Genomic DNA, 27,423 nt, shown 5'->3' with positions numbered 1-27,423 from the left:
AACGCATGCGTCTTACATGTTGAGTTCTACCATAACGAAAACCACTCAACATTTTGTGTGTGATTCCGTATGCAATGTATCCTTCACCTAATATAGAAGCCACGAACGCTAACAAATCTACGCATGCGTTTAGAACAAATTGGTTTTGTTCTAAAGAGAATGGTACCACAAGGAGAGCAAGGGGTTACCTGAAACAAATATATAGCTTTGCGATGTTCACACCCAACTGACGTAGATGGAACATGTTTTACGTAGCGTACACATGTACCTTTCCCACCCAACCACTTCCTTGCCTCTAGACTACTTAATTAATTGAAATTAATTAATTAAACAAACATTAAAGTTTACACCTTATTGCTATAGCGCCTGAGTGCCTTAAGGTGATTCCCTAGTAAAAGAACCCGCCATAGAGTTCCAATGAAACTTGGTGTGCTGTTGTTACAGGACAAGGAGATATTAACTAGTGAGACAATCGCAGATAGTGCAGAGTGTAATGTATAGCTCTGATGGAGTACTCATAACACAGTTCCTATATAACCCCTACCATTCACTCCTGGTTTGTATTGACCTTGCTAGTCAGCTAGGGATTTTGATGAGACATAATCTTAGCAGTGTGTATGTTTGATGTGTGTTTTCATTTACAGTCCAAGGATAACTTACAATTAATTACCATTTGACAAGACAGTTCTTGAATTTTACTGTAGTGTTTTACGTTGATTTTTGCTCATTTCAAATTAAATAATACATTTAAGTTGCGAACGTGACAATTTTACTCTTCACGCAAACGTTTGTAACTTGACACTTTTGTTTTCCTCGCAAAGGTATGTAACCTGATAATCTTGTTTTCTTGAAAACACATGGAAGATGTGCTTGTATTTATTTCACAGCTGGATATAAATGGAAAGTTGAATGTTGGATGAAGAAATGGAAGAGGAACGATTTGCTTTATTTAACACGCAAATTTTCTTTTGACCACTAAACAAGAACTAATTTAATTATCAAATTGTCAAGGAACAGCACGTTCTTTTGCCACCTTTATCGTTAACAATAAAACCACTTAAATCTATAATAGGGGTGTTACATGCCATCTCTCCTTTTTGGATGAAACTTTGCCAGATTGAAGGTACTACCCAACAACTCTAAAAGACAAAGTGGGCCGGCTTTGGGATTTTTCCCTTAGGAGTTAGAGTCACCCTTCGCCTAATGAAATCAAGAATAAAATTTTTGGCATCTGTTATTTTTTGGTAACAAAAGCTGTTTAAACAACGTGACAAGAGACTAGTTTTAACAAAGAGACAAGGGCGAAATCTAAAAATATTAGATATTATAGAATCAGTTTGTCAAAGTTATTTCTACGTTAATGCCGTTAACAAAGTCTTTGAATATTATTTAGGGCAGTGGAAGCTCAAGACGTTTCCATAGCAACCGCTAGTTTGATGTGGGTTTGACCAAAAATCAACTTTCTTTGACATAATTCTGTAGTTTTTTTCAGTTTTCTTCATCAAATTCCAGAACTTCACCAATTTGTACATTTCATAAGTATTCTGACTTGATTTTGTATCAATTTCTGTTACTTCTCGACTTTTAAGAAAAAAGTAAAATCCAAGATGGCGGATCCAAGTTGGCGGTTCAAATGACGTCATTTGACATCATATGATGTCACAACCAGTGATTATGATATCATTTTGTAGACCAAGTTCAGGGCTATCTAATCAATGTAAGTTTGTTTCGCTGTGCCTTAACAGAATGAAAACCCAAGGGGATTCAATTCACTTCCCCCTTGTACCACGGTGGGGGTAAGAGTTAGCTTGTACGTCCGCGGGTTAAATAACAGTGCAAAACACCTAAATTCTATTCGTACAATCTAAATATGGGAATGAACGGCCATGATGTTTAAATTCTAAAACATTGACTAGTTAGATGAGAATTTTTCTCGGCCTATCTTGCTTTTTAGATTACTCTTGATACCCTGCTCAATCATTACAGGTTATTAATACTTGATCTTGCAATTGATTATTGTCAACTCTTACTTTACATTCGGCATACAAACTCATCAATCCTGAGAAGTATTCTCTGCTGAAACTATTGTTTGCCCCAATTCTGAGTTCAAAAAACCCTTGAGATATTGATTTTGCTGCATCAGGCATGCAAGTAAATCTTGGTAAACACATATATAATACTTGAACTGTACGACTGAGCTTCAGCTAGCGTTTTTCTTCTGAAAAGTTCCTATACTGAATTAGCCACAGATAAATTTTATACCTCAAAGATGTTAGCACAAAATATTATAAATAATCGCATATCTGCGAGTAAGAAGATGTGTGAAAAAGAATTGCAATTCTGAGAAAAAATTGAGCCTCGAGAAGATCTAGCAGCTAAAATTATCTTAAAATTCCTAGGGTCCAAGCAAGCACACATAACAACATACACGGCACCAGTACCTTAGGTTTAGCAAGGTTTAGCCCTGGTTGAACTTTTTGAATTTTTCTAGGCACTCAAGAACCTTGAGTGGCTCTCAGCTATCGTTTTCTTTTCTGCTCAGTAACCTCCAGCGTACATCCGTAGCTCCATAGCGCTGTGAAATAAGTAATTTGTTTTTTTTTCTGGTCACAAGACTGTGTTACATATTCTACATGGTGGATGGTAAAGTAGCTGGAAAGTAGTGCTGTTTTCCTACTGCAAGCCTGGTCAAGATCTCTTCTGCTTAATCTTGAGAAGGACTCAGATCATCCTGGTGTATGGTGAGTTGGCCACTTCTGTACATCACAGACAACCTGCAGAAGTACTGGGCTATTTGGTCTGCAGCAAGCTAATCTTCTTTGCTGGACATTTTCCTGCCACTGCTGTCTTGCAGAGTCTCATCTTACTGCACTCATCCACTACATTTTCGTCCTGTGTCCTCACCTTCCAGGAATGTTCTTTTCACTTTCTCAGAAGAGCAGGCTCGTCAGACCCATCCCTTTGAGATTTCTCATGTGGATCATGATCACTAAAGGACGTTTGGGATTTCAACCCATTTTATTTTGACACTGTCTATGCCGTTTCTTTCTCTAACCTCATTAGGTGTTTACCCGCTGATCAATGTGTTTCTGCATACTGCAAAATACTGGTATGTTTTTGTGAATCCCTCCTCAGGGTAGGAGGAATACACTCTCGTAGCTTTGACAACTTGGGACTCGTCTTCAATAGATTGCAAGGTCCTAGACTATAGTTAATTGAGGGGAATGGCTATGAAGCCCGGCAAACATCAAAGGAGCAAACAAAGATGTCAAGATTTGTGTTGGATGGTCCATGACCATGCACAATCTTTTTTGTGCTCATACACTATGCATGAATTACGTAACCAAAATGTTTCTATTGGTTAGTTCCTCAGTTAGTAGTATACAACAATTGTGTTTTGTGCAAGTTCAACGCCAAAAAAGAGAACAAAAACATACAACAAAGAACTTTGTTGAGTTTTATAATAATCCCCTTCTATTAAGTAGGCCTAGACTGAGGCTGTTGGAGCCGACACTTGTCAAAGTCCTGGATCTAGAAGTAGCAGTCTCTCTTGTGCACAGTACATTTAATGGCTGCTCTACGCATAAGTCTGTAGGCCCTTGAGGTCTTTCAAATCCATTCCTCATTGTACAAGTGTGAAACATTTACCAGGGCCCACATCATAAGCCTTCTACACTCTCAAACCTAAAACAAATTTAGAGACAGGATCCCAGACTCTTGAGTCTTAAGAATATTATTGATATGCCTGGCATCCTTTAACCCGCCATAGGATATCACTGGCACTTTTGATGTCGTCACCTTCATTTATGCTGCAACACACATGGCTCTTCACTGTGGCAATTCATCTGTCACAGACATCCTTTCCAACCTGCGGATCACTGGGTGGGTGGGTGGGTGGGTGGGTGGGTGAGTGAGTGAGTGAGTGAGTGAGTGAGTGAGTGAGTGAGTGAGTCAGTAAGTAAGTCAAGTTTATTGTGTATATACACTTAGCTTAGCTGGGAAGTGAGAGGATGAGATGAGAACAAAGATGACATCCGGTATGTATTGTCACGCTTTTCTTTCAAAAAAAGTTACAATTGAGCAAAACATCGAAGCCATTCTTAACATTGGAGTGTGCACATCTATAAATATAGATTAAAATCCCTTGTGCAGTGGTCTAAGCTATATCAAATGACTAGATCATGTGTCATTCATTCCCAATTAAACAGATTTATGTAAAGCAATTATAAATGCACTGACCTACAATTAAAGGGTTCTCTGACTTCTCTGGACATATTTACAACAATGAACATGTTTGCTTCACAGGTAATAATATAAAAGAATATTCAATAAACGATAATAAAAACAAACTATTAATAATAAATAATAACAGCAATAAATATAAATAAGAATAACTAATAATAATCATAATCATAATAATAATAATAATAATAGTAATAATACCAGCAAATTATTAATTATCACTTGGTGATATTATTTACTGCTGACCAAGGTCTGGTTCTTTTCCCCATGCTTTCAAAGTTATATCCACAATGTTTATTTTATATCAATTAAGATTTACTTGCCCGCTGATGCAGCAAGGTAACAAAAGTCAAAGATGTTTTTTAACTTGATTCGTATGAAATGGATATTCATTGGGTGAGCTCAAGAGTCAATATATGAGGGCAAACAATAATTTCAGCGAATAATACTTCCCAGGATTGATGAGTTTGTATGCCGACTGTAAAGTAATAGTTGACAATAATCAATTGCAACATCAAGCATGTGACCCGTCCGTGATGATCGAGCAGGGTTTCAAGGGTAATCTAAAAAGTAAGATATGCCCAGAAAAACTCTCATCTAACTAGTCAATGCTTTAGAATTTTAATATCATGTTTTGCACTGATATTTTAACCCGCGGACATACAAGCTAACTCATAACCCTACCGTGGTACAAGGGGGAAGTGGATGGAACCCCTTTGGGCTTTCTCTCTGTTTTGGGCTAGCGAAAAAAATTTACATTGATTAGATAGCCCTGAGCTTGGTCTACAAAATGATACCATATATGTCGGTTGCAAAATGATGTCATTTGACCGCCATCTTGGATCTGCCATCTTGGATTTTACTTTTTTCTTAAAAAGTCAACAAATAACGGAAATTGATACAAAATCAAGCCAGAATACTTATTACATGTACAAACCGGTGAATTTCTGGAATTTGATGACGAAAACTGAAAAAAAAACTACAGAATTACGTCAAAAAAAGTTGATTTTTGGCCAAGCCCACATCAAACTAGAGGTTGCTATGGAAACTTCAAAAATGATGGACACACAATTGACATATCAAAATATTTGTGAAGGATGAATGAACAGCTACTGAAAGTTTCAGCCGCATAGAGTAAATCATCTTTTCAAAATTTTGAAAAAACCTTATTGGGGGATGGCATTCACCCTTCCCCTCATCTTGTACGTGCGAGAGTTAAGGGATATTGCAAAGAGTTTTGCATTCATTGAGCTTCCACTGCCCTAAATAATATTCAAAGACTTTGTTCATGACATTAACGTAGAAATAACTTTGACAAACTGATTCTATAATATCTAATATTTTTAGATTTCGCCCTTGTCTCTTTGTTAAAACTAGTCTCTTGTCACGTTGTTTAAACAGCTTTTGTTACCACAAAATAACAGATGCCAAAAATTTTATTCTTGATTTCATTAGGCCAAGGGTGACTCTAAACTGTGGTTAAATTAGTTTTGATTTAGAAAGTTGGACTTAAGCGATATTTGAGTCAGAATTTGAGCTAATTTGCCTTATAGCTAAATGTTGCGTGACATGGGTAGGAAATGACAATCCTTGATTGGCACCTGTCACGTCAAATAACTTGAAACTCCTGGTGTGAACTAAGATAGGTCCAATCTATATTTGTGTTAAATAGCAATAAAATTCAATGCATTCTGTAAGCAGGAGTGGTGTCTAAATTTGATGCTTATTTTAGTGAAATTTTTGGGATTTTGGTCCAAAAACCAGGGGGGTGGTCTAACTCCTAAGGGAAAAATCCCAAAGCCAGCCCACTTTGTCTTCTAGAGATGTTGGGTAGTACCTTCAATCTGGCAAAGTTTCATCCAAAAAGGAGAGATGGCATGTATCACCCCTGCCTGGTCCTCTGGTAAACTCTGTCTTAATGCACTAGTGTAGTTTGAAAGCATCGGATGACATTTCTTGAACCAAGTTAGGCGTAATTCCAAAAGACTTAGTCACAGTAGCATTCTTGTATCGCGCTAACGATGCTAGAACGCATGCGTATGACTTGTTTGGGTTCTACCACAAGGAAAAGCGCTCAACGTTAGTGTGTGATCTTGTATGAAATGTATCTTCCGTCTGATATGTAGTTGACATTAACACTTACTAATGTGCACATGCGTTTAGAGCAAATATTGGTTTTGCTCCAAAGAGAAAAGTACCACAAGGAGAGCAAGAGGTTTTCTGAAACAAATATATAGCTTTTTGAAGTGACCAAAGAAGCAGTGTAGGAACATATACCACTCATTTTACGTAGTGTTCACAAGTACCTTCCCCATCATACCCCCCCCCCCTACCTGCAAGCCTAATTAATTAATTGAAATTAAATAATTAAACAAACATTAACATTTACACCTTATGGCCATAATGCCTTATTGCCATATTGCCATAGTGCCATAGTGCCTTATTGCCATAGTGCCTTATTGCTGTAGTGCTTTAGCAGACACCAACCCCAAACCATCCCAATAGTGCACTCTGCACTAAAAAGGAGGTCAATCAGAATGCATCAGAAAGTCGAAACTTGAAATCAATACCTTGTTCCTCTGTGAATCTGTAGTTTGGTGCAGGGGCAACAGGAAGGAGGGTATGCAATCCTTCAGGAATGTTCTCAATCAGAAACTGATGGTACGATAATCTGAAGCAATAGAAAACAACAGTTACAAAAATTACTGTTGAGCAATTTACAATGAAAGGGTGAGGACAGATAGCTAGACACCGTAGAAGAAAAGCAACAGTTGAAAAGGTGGATACAAAGGAAATACGCTAGCTGGTATTTACTTCAAACAAAAACCAAAATAAGTTCCAAAGGGGCTACAAAATAAGAAATATTTCTTCAGCTTTCAGTATAACGTAATTATAAAAAAAGTTTTTTGATAACTACAACATATTTATACGGCACTTTTTCCCATAGTTTAATAGTACTTTAATGCATTTTACAACAGGTAAAAATGAAGAAACATTGGAACAAAATAATGAGGGTAATGTTTTGCAGCATGCAAAGTCTACAGCAGTCGGGGTAAACACTCACAAGGATAATTCAAGTGTCACTTCTGAAAGAGGAGCCATAATTTCTTCCAGCTTTACCTTTCCCATTTGACAATTTCAAAATTCTTTATTTTTAAGCGACCTTTCTGATTCATTTAGTTAATAGTTACCATTTTGTACATGAATGTTGTCATCTATGAATGTGTAAAATAAAAAAACGATCCAAGCAATTAAACAGAAGAGAGAAATGTTATCCTAAAATGCAAAATTGTTGTGTCATCCCCAATCCACATTGCAAAATATACACCTTTTGCTGTTCATTTACAGAAAATATCCATTCATTTGAGTCCAAATTTGTTTCATTATGGTCAATATACTCTCATTAACACCAATATGACCTTCATTTGCACGTAAGCAACGTTCAAGAATAACACTTGCATATGTATTAACATTCAAATTCATCAAAAGATAGACAATACCTTTCTTTGACATTCATTGGCTGTAAATGTATTTTCATTTTTGTCGAAAAAAATTCGTTGTCACGAAATGACAAACATATACACTTTTGGACAATCCTTTTTCAACAAAAGACTTTCAGTAACACAATTTACATGAGCACTCACAATCAATTGCATTGTTATACAACCATATCCATGAAGGTGACAATCTTAAGTGCGGTGAGACAAACATTACAGCCATAATAAGATTTATTTTTAGAAGAGAGAACATCAAATTTGCTGAACAAGTTATCCCTCAATTGCCTCACTATTGAGGCATCGTGGCAAATATGTGTACATGAAACGATACCATTGTCCACATTTAGGCCCTGATTATCCTTTCGCTGTGTTCAAATGCAATTCTATTTCTTCGTGGCATTTGTGGGGAAATTTAACTGTCACTTTATCACATGTATACTGTAGTGCGCCCTCTGAGTTGTACGAAAAAGGTTCGTAAGAGGCTGAATTTATCTCTGCAAGGGGAGGATTGTGAAAATACGATTAAAAAAAGGTACATACAGTCCCTAGTTCCATAATCAAATTTTCGAGGAAAATTGGGCGCGATATCTCTGTTCAAAAGAATTACGCTAATGAGCTGTTGTGTTCTCTTAACGTTAGGTGAAAACACGGTAATGTCTCTCAACGTACTAAAGATTGTCACCTTCACGGATATGGTTGTATAATAATGCAATTGATTGTGAGTGCTCATGCAAATTGTGTTATTGAAAGTCTTTTGTTGAAAAAGGATTGTCCAAAAGTGTAAATGATTGTCGTTTCGTGACAACGAATTTTATTTCGACAAAAATGAAAATACATCTACAGCCAATGAATGACAAAGGAAGATATTGTTTATCTTTTGATGATTTTGAATGTTAATACCTACGCAAATGTTATTCTTGAACCTTCGTTACGTGCAAATGAATGTCATATTGGTGTAATTGAGAGTATATTAACCATAATGAAACAAATTTGAACACAAATGAATCGATATTTTCTGTAAATGAACAGCAAAAGGTGTAATAAACTGGCCCTGGTTGTTCGAAAGCCGATCAAAATAACCTGTGGTTAGCAGTTAACCCGCAATTAAATTTCTTAATCCCGAGATAACTAATCGAGGGATAAAATGGTGTTACCAAAAACAGATTTAATCTTCGATTAACTATCCGTCAATTAAGCTCAGATTATGCCAGTAAAACCAGTCCCTGGTGGGAGAAAATGGTGTAGCACTAGGGGAGGGCACGGATAATTATGAAGGCTCCTACCAAAGTTATACAAACTTAAACTTGTTGTTGAATAAAAAAAAGAAAAAGAAAGCTTAATTTTTATATCTCAACTATATTTGCTTTCTATAAGAACCACTAAAAATGCTTTAATTAAAATTAGAGTTGTGATAAAAAATCTGTGCAACATAAATGCTGGGCGAAGGTCACTGAATCATGCTGAATCTTACTGGTCAAATTTTCAACGTTAATTCTTTATACTTTATAAATTTAGAATAGCCTCCATCCATAGTGGTCTGTCTGTGCTTTGAAAACTCGAAAAAGTGCGGGAAAACAGTACACGGAATGGCTCGTCCGTGAGAGAATAGTAACATCTGTTTTGGAAAAGTCGTCAGGTAGACTGAATCGTTTTTCCTTCCTTACTGGGCCCAGCATTAAAGCAAAATCAACAAACTGTAAGTCTGCCATTTTGATTTGTTTGTCAGCTTTTTCATCCAATTAGTGAGTTAATCCACCTCGCTAGGTGTGTTAGATTTAACCCTTAGTTTATTCCTGGGATAGTGCTAATCAAGCTTTGAGGAACAGAAGGATAAATTAACCAAAGGATAAATTTATTTCGTGGATTAGGACAATAGACCACTTTCGATATATTAAAATTCAGCTTGGCAGAGAGGCTTAGAGGACACAAACAAAGGAAATTGAATGACCATGTTTATTCATTTCTTGTTTGTGTCCTCTAGGTCTCACTATCAAGCTGAATTTTAATATATCGAAAATGGCGTATTTAATCATGGGTTAGCGGTAATCGGCTTTCAAACAACCAGGGCCAGCATTTTTGCACACTTTCTTACCTTTTTATCCTTTCAAACAGCTCACTCAAGAAAACACATTTAGCTGAATCCAATCCATCATCAGTGGCAGAAACCCTTCAGAACATTTTAGAGGTAACTGAATGAACTTAAAATTTAATTACCTGACTGTGGCTAGAGTATGAGAAATATCTGAAATTTTTAATGATTAGTGCAAATAAAAGAAAAGAAAATAGAGTGACTAAAGTAAAAGACAAAGGTTCACAGAGTATAATCTGCAAATCAACATTCATCTTTACTTCCATTTCAAACACAAGAATCGGAGACTGATTATATATTAATATATTAGTGGGATCAACAGAGTGAGAGCTCTAAATGATGTTTGAGAAGTACACCATCTATATCAGGCAACAATGGAGGTTGAAACCACATAATTAGGGGTGTTCAGTGAAAATTGTAGTTCAAACATACCATTCATCCCAGCCCCATTTAAACTGAAAGTTGCTGAGGTGATATGACAACCAGTTGACAAACCTGAAAAATGATAATTATTTATGATCTTCATATCATAAACAAAGAGTTCACTGACATAACTGGAAAACCTTAGGCCCTCCAATAAAAAGGCCAGGTTTTTAGCCAGGATTTAAAAAGCGAGCTTCCAAAATGTGCTATAGGGCCTGCTCAAATGAAAAATTTATAAGTGGCCTTCCACAGGATGACTGGACACCCATCTGGCTAAAAGCCTGACAAAATGATACTATCCAATTGTCTCTGTCAATAATTATGTCAAATGACAGCAAGGACAACAAAACCTCAGTCAGGTTTTGAGGAGCCTTTACTTCCTTTTATGGAAATGTAACATATGTTTAGGACATACCTTTCAGTGCAAGTTGTGTTCATTGAGTTTAAGCTCTCATACAATAGTTCAGTGGCTTGGGCAACCTGTTGATGCTGAGTCAAGGAAAATGAATAGGCACTTGAATACAAAGTAAAACATTGGTAAGAGCTTAGAGTAGGTTTTTAAACTTTTGGTAAAGATTGTTAAAATCAACTGAATCTGTATGAATTGAGCATAAATTATAAGACGAATGATTAGGTAAGTGCATATTTTTCAGTAAAGATGTCTCAGTCATCATTCTATGACTTGCAAGTTACCAGTTCAGGTACACCTAACTATAATTCTAATTATTATATCTCTGAGCTACTACGCACGTTTTGATTGGTTAATTTTAGCAGGCTCTATTCTGCTGTACAGCCGCTAAAATTCAAAAATGTTTTGTCGTGAAAATGTTTCGTGATTTATTGCCAAGTGATCTTAACTTTTATAGCAAGTAAAAGTTTAAAACTTTCTTTTAATTTAAATTGTGTATTAAAATGTGCTAAGGACTTAACAACAATTTCAATTTGACTTGTTTTGCTTTCGATGCGCATCAGAAATCTGAGGCGCTTCTGCGTGAATAGAAATTGTTCCTAAACCCATCAGACACAGTAGAGATTTAATAAATATCTTACTAGCTTTGTCTTCTCAGTCCGTACTGTAAGGCACGGATTCTCATTTTTCCCCTCTCAATTTATAGCCCGTGTGTTTCACACTTGCGCCATAAATTGAAGGGGAAAAAACTGGGTCCGCAACTTGCAGTACGGACCTCAAACTTGGTAGTAAGAGGTCTTTATTTTCATTCTAATGAGCAGTTTCTTCGAAACACATTTTAGGATAGAAAAGAGAGATTAAAAACGACATTTCAGTCTCTCTGAGATCATCTGTAGCCAACATAATCTGCATTGAACGTTCTCACGTCTCAATTTTACTCATAAGTGCAAAAATTTTAATCACTGTCTTTTTTAAACTTGAAAATGATCTCAGAGAGATTGAAAAGTCATTTTTATCTCTAGTTTTTATATTAAAATTATTTTCATTAACATGGAATCTGGATGAGGCAAGGTGCAAGCCTTTCGAACTTCACTTCTTAATGCATCTCGTCAGGACTTTGCTTCTTGATGTAAATTAAACAATCTGTGCTTACCCCAATGTTTGTATTGCATTATGCTAAGCCGTTTTCGTGTGTTTATAAAATTAATTTAGAAAATTACTACATCACTTCAGAAAATCAATCAATCAATCCTTAATTTGTTAGAGCAGGTTTATAATTACAAGATTGAATGAACAATATTGAATTGGCAGCCAAAAGGCTGATGTGGACCTGCTTATAAAAGTAAAATACCTAAGATAAATACAAAGGAGTATATTTATTAAAGGAAAGTGTAGACTGAGGTAATCTTGCAGTTTTCTGGTGGATATCAGCCAGTTTCACACCACCAATGGCTGTAGATGCTAATAATTGTGTAAATAAATCTACTTTCCTCATTAAGTAGCACTTAGTCTTACCCGACTATTTTAAGATATTTCATTTTGTGTTTTGTTCAAATTATGCACCAAGGTTCTACGGTACAACATTTTACAGCTATTTAAATCCCTTTTGATTTGTGTCATGCACTTAGTTAGCAAATACTTTACTCCCTCCGATCCAATTTGGATTTCAAACAAATTAGTAACTGAACAATTTTATTTTCTATTTTATTTCTCCAATATCGGGCTCAAACACAAGCCGAGTCTCAATATGTTGGCTTGCGTCAGCAAAGAACTCCCGTATCACTGAAGAACTTCACTCAGCAATGTAGCACTTGAATGAAATAACAAAGAACAAACAAGGCAAAGCAGTGCAGTTAATTTTTAAAATGAAAGGAAGAAAACCAATCATAAACAGCATGACAGAGCGATTTTGAAACAGAAATAACTTACCTTAAACAACTACAACTAATTTGCAAGGGAAAGCTCTTCAAAATTTACCCAAAACAGGTAAAACGGCTGCAATTACACAGTATGACAACGATACACCAGAAGCAATGGCCGACGAAACAACTCAAAAACAATAACTCACAATTACTAGTACCCAGTCTACCTGTCGGACCATTTGTTCTCCCAGAGGTCTGTCACGTGTCATCTTGCCCTCAAAATGACTGACTGACAATCAAGATCAGCCTCCGACTTTGTGGTCTGTATGCATTATATGCATAAGACCACAAAATAAATAGGTATACAAATAAATGCATAAAAAATTGAAAGCTAGGAATACAATAGAGAAAGAAAGAAAAAGATCATTAAAAAAAGAATAAGAATAAACAATGATGCTAAAAATAACTGAAAAAAAATGGAGAGACACGATTTAAGTGCTATGTACATTATAAATACAGAAAAGGATTTAAATGAATGAGTTAACCTTAATGCGGTAATCAGGATTTTTTTTAAAACAGAACTTCTGAAAAGTGGGAATGGTTTATCTATCAGTCATCCTTAAAAATCTGCTACAAACAGGGAAATGCAGAAATTGGGTATTCAAGGTATTCCAGAGATAAATGATTTTATCACTTACTACACATGTACAAGCACCAATTCGAGGGCATTGAAACAATGGAAGACGGGAAGAATAGCAAAACCAAAACTTGAGCCAATTCCATATGAAACGTATTCAAAACAGTTGGCTTACTTTTTGAATGGCTTGCTTAAATAACAGGCTGCATGCAAACTCTTGGTCTTTTTTTCTTGCTTATCATTTTCCTGTAATGTCTATTATAATAGTTTTATTGCTTCAGGTAGGTTCAGAGCCCTCTAACTATTAAAATGGCATATGGGTCTTTTGGGAAGGTGACACTAAAAAGGATACAATGCCAGGGATTGAATTTGGTTGTAGTTTGCATAGTTCAATAATTAAAGCACCATAGAATATTTGGGGATGATGTGAGTTTGGAAGTTTGAACATCTCTGAAAAGATCACCTGAAAGATAGAAAAGAAAGAGTGAGTTTAACTATGTATTTCTGCAATGATGAAATGCTACTTTTATAAAAGAAAACATGTACTACCATACATGACGGAACGATTGTGATTAACAGTGGTAAACCAACATACATCAAGATTTGAGAGAGCTAAAATACCATATTTAATGAAATTAAAAGTATAGACCAAAAAATGTCAAGGAGGTCAAAAAGCGGAGGATGAAATCAATTTGCACAACAAAATGGTTATACAACACTGATTTGTTTGGTAACATTCACCTTTGAATCTCCATTGCAGTCTGTGCGTATTAGATGTGTTGGAACTTGGATAGACTGTTCACAGCCTCTCTATTTACGCACATGAAAGACATAGCGAGTGTGAAGCACGCAGGGGTAGGGGGTGGGGTTTGCAAGCAAAGCCAGCAAGAAGAATAGAGAGACTGTCGACATCTTTGGAAAAAAGTGGACTTATTATGCTCCTACCCCTGTTATTGCCTTGTTACTAACAGCGAAGGTGAGGGGGACGCTTATTCGAGGGGAGGCGCTTATTTGAAATTTTTGCTGATAGGAGGGGCGCTTATGCGAAGGGGGCAACAACGTCTTTCGACCAAAGAAGATGAACAGCAGTCTCTTTCTGTTCATCTCTGAGCGAAGAAACATTGAAATTTCTCTTAACAGGATTCTATTTTAAAAACAACCGCTCCATTATGAGTCACGGCACGTGTCAGTGATGACAACTGCTGCAAGCCGCAAAACATGCCTGGACGAAATCATGATTGGCCATGGTCAAGGTGATGACACTTTTGTCGCCTTTCAACCAATGGGAATGTTCTGTTTCTGGAGAAATGGGGATTTCACTTTTTTCCAAAGATGTCTACAGCCCCTCTAATTTTCTCGGTCCCTACCCCCTACCAAGTCAAGTCTTATGTTTTGGGCTCGTGTCCAGTCTCTCGTGATTCTATCCACGCATTCAACAATCAAATAAAAATACGACAAAATACAGAGGGCTGTGAACAGTCTAGAATTTGGAAACAAGAGTTATCAATTGAAAGTAACACGTAACAATTGAAAGTAACACGTAAATTGAAAGTAACACGCATACAGTTTTCACAAAGATTCCATCCTGCATGAAACAATATTTTGCTTTCATATAAATAGCTCAATGTTAATATCCTTCAACATAATGCAATGTTTGGTTGCATTTTCATTTCATTCACTCAAAATGCACATTGTGTCTGTTTGAGAGAACAAAGTACTAATCACTGAGATTTACAGAAATAGACTTACCTCAATAATACAGTAATGCATTGGCACTTTAGACTTTCCAGGTAAGTTTAATAGCTGGTTTGCACTAAAAAATAATATTTCAGTTAATCTTAATTATTATTAAATAACTTATATGAAAAAAAATTACATTTAACAGATGTATATTTGGCAACATCACTCATTCGAGACTTGAAAATGTTGTTAGTAGTAACCTCAGTAATAGAATATTGAAATAACAGATTGGTGCATGGTCACCAGCTAAAAACAGAAAATGTTTAGCTCTTTGGATGCTTACTGCAACTTTCTTCAGCCAAATGAGATGGCATCATGTACATATTACGGCAGCTACGGTATACAACCAATTTGGCCTCTTAACTGTCACGTTTTACAGTAAGAATAGTCAACGTGCAGTTATACTTTGTAACCCATCTCCTTCCTGACAGATCTGTGTGCAGTCTCCTTTAAGCTCTGTGTTGTTACTTTCTACAACAAAACTGTCACTACCCTACCTTATCTTACAACAATGACTACAGGAAATTATACTTTGACCTTTTGTGCATGTGTGAAGGGCAAAGCACCTTGTTCTACAAATATAAGTGCCAAATGAACAGCACAGGTTCGTTTGAAAAAAAAAATACTTGTGCAAAATATACAACATGGTAAGACATAAATTTATTATGTAGTGGATTCTTAATGTCACACTCACCATTCTTTTCTATCCTTAAAATGTGCACGTATTGTTCTCTCGATACCCTCCTCTACTAAGTATCTTTCAATTGCATGGGCTCCTGGCATAGAAGGACCCTAGGAAAAATGAAACCAGAGAATTTGTCTTTGCAATTGGCTGACAAAAATTAAATGTAACATAACCTGTACAACTGAGAGCAGGCAAGCTTTACCAAGTTAGTTTAAAGTATTTGACATTTGTATTCATGTTGTAATGAGAAACATTTCTGGACAAACCCTTACACATGGATGGAAGGAAGCAGTTAAGGGCCCATTAACCGATCTTTTCGAGCCGTTGCTAAGGAAAATTTATTCTCATATAACCTCATCATTTTTAGTTAGTTCAGAGTTATTTCATGTGTTTTAACTTTTTCATGATCAGTAACACTAGTGATGACGTCATCAGGCCACGCCCATGGTCATGTGACTAATACAGAAAAAAATGAAAAGGCTCCCAGGCAAATTACTTTATCGGGATTTTTCTCATTGATTTAATATTTTAAGTTAAATCCTCATTACGCTATGCATTGATTTTGTTTCATTTCTAAAAGGTCAGATTTTGAAAGCATTTCAAAATATTGAAAAATGCATAATTCTCTGAAAAAAGCATGATTTCGAAAAAGGAATGCATAGCTTTGTTGCCAACATTGGCTTTAATCGAAATTCGTCGAAAAAGGCTGGATTTAATGAAAAACCGCGTTTCCTTTAGCATTTAAAGAAACCGGAAGTGCGCCCAATAGATATTGGAAGTTACCCTATCAGCGTGTGCGCAATTTACACTACCAGCGCACTTCGGTAAGATCAGACAAAGCCACACGGAGCTAGTTTTTCTCTTTCTGTTGCTCTTGTTTATCTCTCTTTCTCTTATTTTGTCTTTGCTTGTACTTTTTTTTTTGCTTTGTATTTTGAGAAACACAAAGAAAAACTTCTAAAATGTAAGCAAATTTGCAAGTTTTTGAGTTGTTATTATTTTCCGCGCTCAGGCTGACGTAAGTAACCGGCCGTGAAATGTCACCTCCTTAGCAACGCGTGCGAGTGCACGCATGAATCGGTTAATGGGCCCTTAAGATGTGGAGTGAACAATTCCTGCACATAAGAAGCTACATAAGAATTTGGATTACCACTACATGTGGCAATAACTATTTCATCCAGTGTGATCATCTGGGTGAGCACTACAGTTCTGAAAAGAGCTGTTGCTGGTGACTGACTTTCTAACAGTCCGAGTGGAAGTCATCTTCAGAGTCAAGTTTCCATTTATGGACAAACAGACACCTCCAATACTGACAGGTACACAAGAAGCGGCATAGACTTGCACAAGTAGCCGAAGCTAGTAAACATTTCCAATAAATTAAACCAAGGGTCGTTTCAAACCATCTTCAAGCACAAATATATTGCTTTAACTGTACAACAAGTGCTTTGAGTGATCTGGTAATGCAGGTTCTAGTATTCATTTATATTTTATGCAATTTTCGCGAGTTAATATTCAAATCACCCTGCACAATACAACCTCTACTACTGCAATACTTTTTCTTTGAAAAATAAAACAAACAAACAAACAGTACCTTGATCTACAGTACATGAACTTACCTCGGGTACATCAGTGTAATCAAACATTCTATAAACTACTTTTGGAAGAGGGTATACAATGCCATCTTTTAGTACTGGAAGCATGAATGATGGAAGGGTATGCTAAGAAGGAAATACAAAACAATTACTATTGATGGGATTAGATTCAGCTCCTACTCTAGCTATTCTACCAAACAAAGATGAAAAAATCCTGGTAGGTATAAAATAAGAATGTCTAAATCAACAACATATTGGAATATGCCTTCTCAAACTTATTGATAATTCATCAAGTTAAAACAAAGAAAATCACAACCGTGAAGGTGGTGTGGTACCTGGTTTTAATTTGCATAGATTTTGACAATTTTACTTCTCTGTTTACTCCTTAGTTTTTGTTTCGATTGAGAAGATATATCAAACACTCAAGACAGTGTTTATCGGCTATCCAAACACCACAAGAGGATTTTACTATGCATGTACATTCAAAGAATAAAGAAAACACCTGCAAAGCATCTCCAAGAACATCATCAAATGCAAGATAAGGCCTCCTGATATGTTTTTCCTGTACAAAATAACATAAATTAGTTAAGTCCATTTTCATAAATGGTGGTCGCCAATTATAAACTCTTTAGTAAGTATTAAAATTAGCCTTACTAACCTAATTTATGAGTTGATAATTCAAAAGAATTTTTACTTTAGTGCGACTAACTAAATGCAAACAAATGAATTTTTAATTGACAGCCACTTAAGGGTCTATAAAGTCATTAAGTTTCAGATCATAAGGCTCAACAGTGGCTGGCCACAGAATGAGCACTGATGTTGAAGCAAATCCCTCCATACACCTCAAACCAACAGGAATCTCTTCAATTCACAGCTTAGGTTTCTCTGGAGTGGATGGCAACACTAACTAGCCACAAGTATAGTTGACACTACAGCTGCCCCTGTTGTACAATTATGGTTTGCTTCATTTTCTCATATATGATTCTCTTGTTATTGATTTCTTTGTTTTAATAGTGTTTTTAGCTTTCTCAAATGTGGTTATTTCATCACCTACATAGGTGAGAAAATTTAAAACATGAGCGGTAAGCTAAGCATACCACCCATGTTTTAAATTTTACCCGCTAGGTGAGAAAAACAACTCCTTGAGCACGTCAAAAAGATCACTGTTCGATAGTTCAAACAGTTTGCTCCCTAAACCTTATTTAGTCAGGTATAATCTGAAATTATGAGATAACACAATTTACCTTGGGAGGAATTATTTAAAGCAAGTAATTTAAAAAATAAAAGTCTTTCCATTTCGATTTCTTGAAGCATTTCTAAGCAACTCTGTGGCTCTTCCTTATTTTACACCATAGCAAAGCCATCTTTGAATATGGGTGGTTATTGTCGATTTCTTTCAATCAATAACAGTCATTATTATATCTCTCAGTTAGTACGCATGTTGTGATTGGTCAATTTAGTGGGCCATATTCTCCTGTATGGCCTGCTAACATTTATAGTTGTTTTTGTTGCCAAACTGTTCCGTGATTTATCACCAAGTGTTCTTAACTTTTATAGCAAGTAAAAGTTTAAAACTTTCTTTTACTCTAAATTGTGTATTAAAGCATGCTAACGACTTAAAAACTATTTCAAATTGGCTTGTTTTGTTTTTGATGTGTGTCAGAAATTTGAAGCCATTACATGTGAATAGAAATCATTCACAAACGTGCGTCAGGCACACAGTAGAGATATAATAAAAATCTTACTAACCTTGTCTTCTCAGTTTGTACTTTAAGTTACAGATCCTCATTTTTTTCCCCTTCGATTTATGCTCCACATGCTTTGCGCTTGGGCCATAAATTGATGGGGGTAAAACCTCGGTCTGTAACTTACAGTACAGACCTCAAATTCAGTTAGTAAGAGGTATATATCCCCGATGACTGCAGGGATTACTGACTGTTATTGATTTTTGCCATTAATAGCAATCAATAAAGAAATTGTTCTGTAAGTTAGATTGCTTTCGTTTGCAGATATAAATCACTAGCAATTAGCAATTGATATCGATTGAATCAATTGATTTCCGATATCTATTGATTTTAATTGATTGACTACGCTTGGTATCATTGGTATTTCTGCTTGCAATTGATTGTGTCACTGCATAATAAATTCATAAATGAAATAAGCCTGAGCAAGTTTTTAGGGCGATAGGCGCACTGCACAGATCTAGAAATTCGAGCGCAAAATATCTATTCATGTTTGTGGGGGTTTCAGCCTCCACTATGCTACCGTTGGTAGAATTTATTTTTCTACGTGTAGCGTATTGCAAGATCTTCTAGGAGGAATTGAGCAGGCTTATATGACGTGAGCGTTTGATATGGTGGCCATTGCTGTTTTGAGTACATGTAATATTTTTCCACAGCTTACCGTCGCGAGTTGGTTGCAGTTTTCAAGGTAAGTTGTTTTCCATTTCTAAATTGCTTTGCCTCGTTTTTGTTATATATTATCTTTCTTCCCGCACTGCCCTCGAGAACTGTGTACTGTTTGTTATTTCACTTAGATCTTTGTGAGAAAATTCCTTCGGCGATACAAGATTTGCTTTCCTCACACAAGCCATTAACTTATCCAGACTCAGCTCGTGGGTGGATTGCACGGGAGATGTATTCGCTTTCGCAAGCACTCACCTTCTTCACCCAAACGATTGTCAGTTATCGTATACATGTTCTTGTACTGTGCAGTCATTTTAAGCAGTTGTGAATGCAGTCAAACTGCTGAACTTACATGTACTGGAGCTGTTTGTTAACTACATGACAATATTAACTGCGAGTATGGGGACATCAATTGAACAATACCGGTCGAGGAAGCGAAGGATGCCTTATCACATGTTCAATGGGGATGGATTTTTACCATGTTTTATTTAAATGTATTTTATTTGACAACATTGAAACAAATTCTGGACATGTACAGAAATTATGGGCTACATTTTGTTTACATCCCATTACTTGTAAGGGGAAGTGAGTGATGTGGAGAACAATCTAGGCCCTGCAGTAGTTAATAACAATAATCCAACAACTACTGTGTCTGCTGGCCACAAGTCAAGGAACTGGCAGAAGCACACTTTGGTGAACGGTGGTAAGCAGCGTGTTGCAAATTATGTTCACTTGATTATTGTTAAAATTTACAATCAAATAGAAGACACTACTCAGAATATGCTTATTGGATCAAGTCTATACAGTTCTACAAGATATTAATTCTGTACAAAAAAATGTGTATTTGCCTTTAACTGTTACAATGAGGTTAGCAAATATTCCAGGAATAGTTTCAGTTTTTGCCAGAATGTACATTCAATGCAGCGTAATGCAATTTAATACATTGTTCATTATTTTTACTCTTGACATCAAACAATGCCCAATATGTGTCTCCTAAAAATTCACTTGCAGAAGCATTTTCAAATAATTTTCTCAAACTCATCAATAACCCCTCAAGTTTAAACAATGTAAATCATAAATGTGGTGGTGTTTGGATATCTGATCTTATTTGGCATAGATGTTATAATTTTAAGTCACCTTTTTCTCCTTAGTTTTAGTTTCATTTGAGAAGATGGGTGTACTTGTGTATTATAGTGTGTCAAACACCAGAGACCACATTCCATCACATTTCCAACACCTCAAATTTTGTCAAAAATTCTCAGCTGTGTGTGATATTTTAAACACTCTTCTCCATAATTGGAAATGTGGTTAAACATGGTCTTTCATGCTTGATGTATTACATCATTGTTACTACAATTGTTGTTTGTTACAGTTTTAAAGACATCAGAGCACAGCTTTGACATATTTTTAATTTAACTTTGCGGATTTGCATGGGATACTCCTTTCATTTGGGAGATACACTTTGGTCAGCAATGAAGAGCTTAAAAACCTATTATATTTGCAATTGTCTTGCTCACAAACATGGACTGGTCTTTTCAAAATGAAAGGTGTACTGCACATGTCTTGATTTGTGGTTGTCAAGCTGATATGCAACAAGTTCAACATGACCAGGAATGTGATTACAGTGAATGAATGTGTGTACAAGAAATTCTCCCAAAAGAGCTGATAACAGTTGCACTGTGTTCTTCAAATAACATTTAATTAATTAACCTCCCACTGTGAATAGCATGATAAAAAATATGTTATTATCTTTTTGTACTTTAAAACAGATCCAACCAATCAAAGAAATATTGGGTTTGACAAAACAATTATAACACCTACAATGAGACACATCTGTACCAGGTCATGGGAGCATGAAAACCTAGTAAACCAGAGTGAAGCACACTGAGCAATGTGGAACACTCCTTTAGCCAAAATTTTGATGTTTGTCATGTAGCATTCGACTTTTTATCAAGTTCCAGCTGATAAACCTGTACTGTATATTTTTCACGTGAGTCGTTGGAAGCTCTATTACACAACTCTTTACACAACTGTATGCTAACAGCCACTTGAAGATTAATATTGCATCCAGAAACAAACATGGATGCACTCTTTTATCCAGAAGGATCTACATGTGTCAAAAGAAGCATACAAACTGTATGAACAATATGCTTTTTTTATATTTTTTTACTGCATTTACAGTAACATTTTACCACATTTTGCATCATCTTAAAGCTTGCAATCAACAAAAGAACCTACATCCTGTATGCAAATTGATTATTCTTATTTCATGTGACAACATTTCTTTGCAGTCATGACAAAACGTATTCAGAACTTCAGTGGAAATTATCAACACCATTGACAAGGTGTCTATTTGGGACCAACTGTTGAATTCTCAGTTGCTGACTTTATTATATAACTGGCTTAGATATAGAGGCAAACCCTCTTGACAGTACATGTACAAGTTAATTTGATATCTGTAAACAGTCTTCAATACAATTAATAACACCTCACCTATGTTGATACCTAATAATCAATATTACCTTATTTATTTAAATTTATACCTTTATCTTTCTAAGTGATGGCCTATTCACTTGCAGTACATTAACTCCTGAACGCTGACATTTAACTGAATGGAGTAAAAGAAAATCTAAGCCCTTACAAGTACGCTTTGCGGACCTATTATTTTTTTACTTGGCATTGCCATCATCACAACAGAAACCCACTCAAATCAACAAATTTCCCTGCCACAATCTGGCTCAAAAGTTTTGTTATTACTGGTAAAATACAAGGGCTGATAACAACTGGTTGATGAAATTCAAGCACTGCCAGAGCCTGCAAAGAAACACTGTTCAGCCAGATGAGAAAGGAACAAAGCAGGAGAAGGTATTGGAGTCAAAAAGAATGTTTCTCACCATCATCTCAAACACATAGAAATCTCCAGAGAATGCAAATAATAATACAATGGCAAAGATCTGAAGAAAGTCCTAACGATATTGTTTGAGTGAAGTTCACTTGAAATAAATTTTGCCTTAATGTTTAGCTCAAGACTAACTTTGCCTAAATAGTACTTAAATCAATATAACGTTTGCCTGCATCATATTTAGCCAAACATTGCAAACATTTGTTTGTTATTTCTGTCTTCTAACCCACTTTTAAAGCCTGCCACCTACCTGCCAATTGTCAGATTTCAGTTTCTTGATTTGTGCCCACAGGCAGTCCATATACTGTTCAAGTAAAACAAATGAAAGTATGAAATATAATAAATACTATGACTACAGCAAAATCTAGTGATGAAATACTTGTTGGACCTCACAACACTTAGAGTTTAGCTACGTTTTGTTTGGCATCTGTGTGAGCATTCTATAATGTGAGAGGGGATGTTCTTTGGGGCCTGACAATAAAAGTACTGTTTATACATTTGTTAGTTTTTAATTGCATCTTTCCTTGTATATATGTGTGTGGTAATTTGCAATATATAGAATATAAGTATTCTTATCCAATATTTTTCTGTGCATTAACTTGTTCATTAATTTTCTTCACAGAATTTCTGTGCACTTCACATTTTCACCTTACTTTTAGTAGAACTTGCTAACCCAAATAGCAACCAGTAAAGACAACTAACCTCCTCTTGAGGGTGAGGCTCATCTTTTGACCACACTCGGAGCGAAGGAATGTGAGTCTTGTGTCTATGACTGACAAAAAATAATAATAAGTACGTTGGCCCTGACAAAAGGCTAAATTAAATACCTGTTAGTGGATTCTCAATCTTCTGATATGTGTGGCAAATTTACTGATAGAGTGCTCCAGGTTCAAACCCTGGCCATAGTCATGGTATTGTGTTCTTGACAGACAGTTAAGGCAATCATTAAGAAAAACATTTATATGGTACCTTATGTATTGCTCAATAGTTGTTAACAGCTGTTCAAATTCCTGTCCCTTCTTCTCTGAAAGTTCCTTGCCAGCCTATAACAACAAAGCGCTTTGTTAGTGGATTACAAGAAGACAAATTTTTAACAATCCCAATATTCTCTATTCGTACTGAACACCTTCATGGATCAATAGGTTGCTCAATTCCAAAATAAACAAGGACTGCAGTGTAGCTGACCACTAAATAAAATCAAAGCAAAAGCCAGTCAGAATACAATAAATTCTCAGGTTTACCTCTTGACAAAAGTGATGAAGATCGTCGAATATTTTATTTGTCTAGTTCAATATAAATTCCAAAAGCCTCCAAGAATTTGGAATCTGCATCTGCTGGTTGACATTGTGCAGTTTGATAGGTCATACTTGACCGAACAAATCATGGAGTTTACAAATGGGAAGGCAGGTAATTCAGTTCAGCAAACATTGTCAGTTAAATTAATCTAGGTTCCATATTACTGTGTGTCTGTTCAGTAGTTGACCACAGATGACATTAAAAACTGGTAAGAACAAAGAAAGGGTGCACATGAGCTGTTAGGCCGGTGTGTCACTGATGTTCTAACCAGAGTCATTTTGACATCTTCTATGATCTATTACTGAACAGATGCAAGACAACATGAAATCTACTTGACTGATTTATATAACAAAGATACAAAAAAATTGTTAATGATGTCATCTGTGCATCTGTCCTCCAATTGATCATAAATACATGTAAGAACCAATCAAAATGAGACAGAATTTGACTTTTAATATATAATTTGCATTTGAAGGCTCACATGCACTAACCAATAGATCAAAGCTTTCAAACAATCTATTATTTCTTCTGATTCAACCTTTACCCGTGAACTGCAATTAAAGCAAGTTATGAGTTGTATTGATTATGGAATTGATATGCAATGAGGTGCCGCTCCATCAACTGTAAAGTTTTTAAGGTACCAGTAATTCTGCTGACTAGTAAATAAAGCTTGTGAAATCACTGTCATTAGACAGTCAATATTGCAGGCACATACATGTACATCATGTCATATTTCTAGGTCCAAGTATAATGTCACTGCAATTGTTGCACCAAAAAAAATTGTTTTGTTTGCTTTCTGGTTAAAGTCCATATGACATTTCTATGACAATTCTAATGTTAAGTAAACTCCTAATTAAAAAAGAACAAATATGCAGTACACCTTGGGGATGTTTTTGTCCTTATATTATTAATCATCATGGGTTAAGTGGCAAGCAAATATTGGCTTTTGTAATATGCATTGGGAACCTACCTAGGCCTTATGTTATAATCATCGTTGGATAAGTGGCAGTGCATTTGTTACCTATTTTAACTGTTTGGAGTTCAGTGCTAGGGCTGATAATCATGATCTATTTAAACTATTTGTACTGTCAAGACTGATACTTGTAAACTGTAAAGTTATTTGATGTCAAACAATACATTTACGAATAGCTGATACAGAGACGTCCTTATCTTTGAATGGTTTTAGGGGGCAATGTTTTTGTGCATCAGGCTGGCCTTATCAACAGAAAAGTCCAAGCTAAAGGTACAAATCTTGAGGCACTCCAAACAAATTTTGATGACATTGTTTGGGAAACAGCTTGAAATTGCTATTGAAAATTTCCGCTCTTTTGAACATACAGAGATGTTATTATCTTTGAGAAGTTTTTGTGGGGGATCAGAAAAGTCCAAATTTAAGGTAAAAATCTTAAGGAATTCTAACCCAAATTTGACGACATTTTTCACGAGACAAGGTGACATTGCTGGAAGGTCCTTTTGTAAATTTCCATTCCAAAGTCAAAAATCAACAAGAAGCAGTCCTCACTACATATCAATGGTACTATTGTGCAGTGGAGGGTTGAGCTCCTGAAATATTAAATTTCAGAAACCAAACCAAACAGTTTTGTTGAGGCCACCATAGCAGTTGTCAAAAAAATCTGCTATGGCACTACAAGACTCTAAAGCACTTGCAAGCCTCTAAAGCACTTGATTGTGCCAGATTATAAGTTTCAAGTGCGTGGAACCCACCACGAGGAAATCCTGATTTCAAGGAGACAAACTCTTCATTGTTGTTAACATATTGCATTGGAAGAAGAAACCCACAAAGTGGGAGAGAGAAGAACTTCACAAACAGAAATCCAATCCAAGCATTTTGCTCACAGACAATAATCTGGGGGCCTGTTCAAGCTGAATGTACACTTTGACACTTGTATGATGAGCTAACATAGTGCAAAGTCACAAAACAAGACTGGTATGATAAATACATTATTGTTATTAGCTCTCGTGAAAACTATAAATGTCTATTTATAGTAGATCTAATTACCGCAAAAACCTTATGGGACACCGTGCTCTCACAAGCCTCTAGCGCTTTAGATAACTGCAGATTATAAGTTTCGCAGACAATTTTCCTGCAAATTGGGTTCAATCTGAGACACTACCACCCTTGCATGATAAACTGGACTGGTATGACAACTAATTGCCCCCACGTGTAAACATACAAGGAATTTCAAAAACATAAGAAATGTGTTGGTAGTATGGGAAGTTTTCTCAATTTTACTAAACTAGGCATGCACGGTGGTCTCCGGTCGCCATCTTCTAGCAGCATTTCAAGGTTCTTGTAACTACGAGTACACGTTTCGCCATCTTCAAGCAACATTTCAAGGTCTCCCAACCACAAGTTCACATTTTGCCACCTTCAAGCAGCAGTTCAAGGTCAAAATACAGTCCATTACCATATGGCAGCAAGACAATTTTAGCGTGATCAAGTAAATTCACTTTGAAATTGCCGAGATTCTCATCTAGGACAAATTGAGAAAGATTTCAAAGATCCTGAAGATGGATTTTGGGAGAAAAACAACTCAGAAGGTATTGTAAGAAATTCTGAAATATACTAGAAATTCGAGGCCAGTGTGGTTCAATTGCAACTAAATAGCTAAATACCCTTCCGATCGTCAGTTTTACCTTTGGCATCTCGTTTATTCGGATCACTTATTTGAATTGAGTAATCCTATATGGTGTAGAGCTCATGTTTAGGCTGGGTGACTTTGCAGGGATCCAAATGTAAATGTAAATGTTTTGCAGCATTTTCGTTGAGGTCAAAAAGCTTGACTCTAATTTGCATACACGGTGACTGTAATGCAATACTTCTGTTTGCGTCTCGGGAAAAAAAATTGACTTCCGTTCTGCTTTTGAGATACATTTGCTTGTATATCAAGACAAATGGTTTGTTTCAGCATCAAATTGGAACAGCAGAGTAACTTGACTTAATTTTTTGTTTTGCTATAATTTTTTAACCTTTTTGCCCTATAAATTTAAAGTTCTACTACGTGAAATTTTTGTGAAAGAAATATTAGTTTCCATGAAGGCAACCTATTTTTTTTCCAGAAAGTACTTTTTGCGTCCTTTCTAATGAGATCTGGTAAACTGCTCTGCTGTAAATGGTTCATGAGAGTATTATGTAAAGAATATCATGTGATAGAATGAGTTAAACAGAATGTGTTGGTTTATTAGTTGATTGTTTGGATCATATTCATGGTAAGATGCTTAAGTTACTTGAACAGTATAAGTGATATAGTTTACAAAAAAAATTTTTAGTTCATACAAAAATGTTCAATATCTTTGTTTTCAGAAAAAAAAAACTTTTGTCTACTTGCCAGCCTCTTATGATTTTGATAACCGCAGATTATACTTCTCAACGCAGCTGGAATTTTCCTCGCAAACAAAGCTTGGTTACGTACATACTTTGACGAGCATTCATATTTAAAATTCAAAGTATACTTCAAGTGATAGAGTCATTCATAGGCTGCCCTGTATTTGCTACCCTTGCAGACCATCACTTAAGTTATTACATGTTCAGTGTTTTCTTGTGAAAAGAGTAATTCCATATAATTTACGCAAAGATTAGCTCGTATCAATCAACATTCACTGCAAAATTTACGAGTTTGCTC

The 27,423-nt window shown here is 35.8% G+C and overlaps 1 protein-coding gene and 1 long non-coding RNA gene across 2 annotated transcripts in view; one reads left to right on the top strand and one right to left on the bottom strand.

The window, feature by feature from the left end:
* LOC145479249 (nuclear cap-binding protein subunit 1-like) overlaps positions 1-27,423 on the bottom strand; it is a 68,180-nt gene that overhangs the window by 12,074 nt on the left and 28,683 nt on the right. Inside the window, exons 8-19 of the mRNA XM_081457563.1 lie at positions 23,453-23,526; positions 23,186-23,255; positions 22,734-22,787; positions 17,679-17,738; positions 17,201-17,302; positions 15,594-15,691; positions 14,909-14,972; positions 13,512-13,622; positions 10,667-10,731; positions 10,261-10,323; positions 9,832-9,906; positions 6,813-6,913 (exon numbers count right to left, since the gene is read on the bottom strand). Coding sequence (XP_081313689.1) covers positions 6,813-6,913; positions 9,832-9,906; positions 10,261-10,323; positions 10,667-10,731; positions 13,512-13,622; positions 14,909-14,972; positions 15,594-15,691; positions 17,201-17,302; positions 17,679-17,738; positions 22,734-22,787; positions 23,186-23,255; positions 23,453-23,526 — 937 coding nt within the window. The remainder of the gene's footprint in view (positions 1-6,812; positions 6,914-9,831; positions 9,907-10,260; positions 10,324-10,666; positions 10,732-13,511; positions 13,623-14,908; positions 14,973-15,593; positions 15,692-17,200; positions 17,303-17,678; positions 17,739-22,733; positions 22,788-23,185; positions 23,256-23,452; positions 23,527-27,423) is intronic.
* LOC145479891 (uncharacterized) overlaps positions 1-27,423 on the top strand; it is a 296,755-nt gene that overhangs the window by 245,996 nt on the left and 23,336 nt on the right. The window lies entirely within an intron of this gene.

The sequence above is a fragment of the Orbicella franksi genome, chromosome 1, assembly GCF_964199315.1.
Source record: "Orbicella franksi chromosome 1, jaOrbFran1.1, whole genome shotgun sequence".
Lineage (NCBI taxonomy): Eukaryota > Metazoa > Cnidaria > Anthozoa > Scleractinia > Merulinidae > Orbicella > Orbicella franksi.
This window is presented reverse-complemented; position numbering and strand designations above follow the sequence as displayed.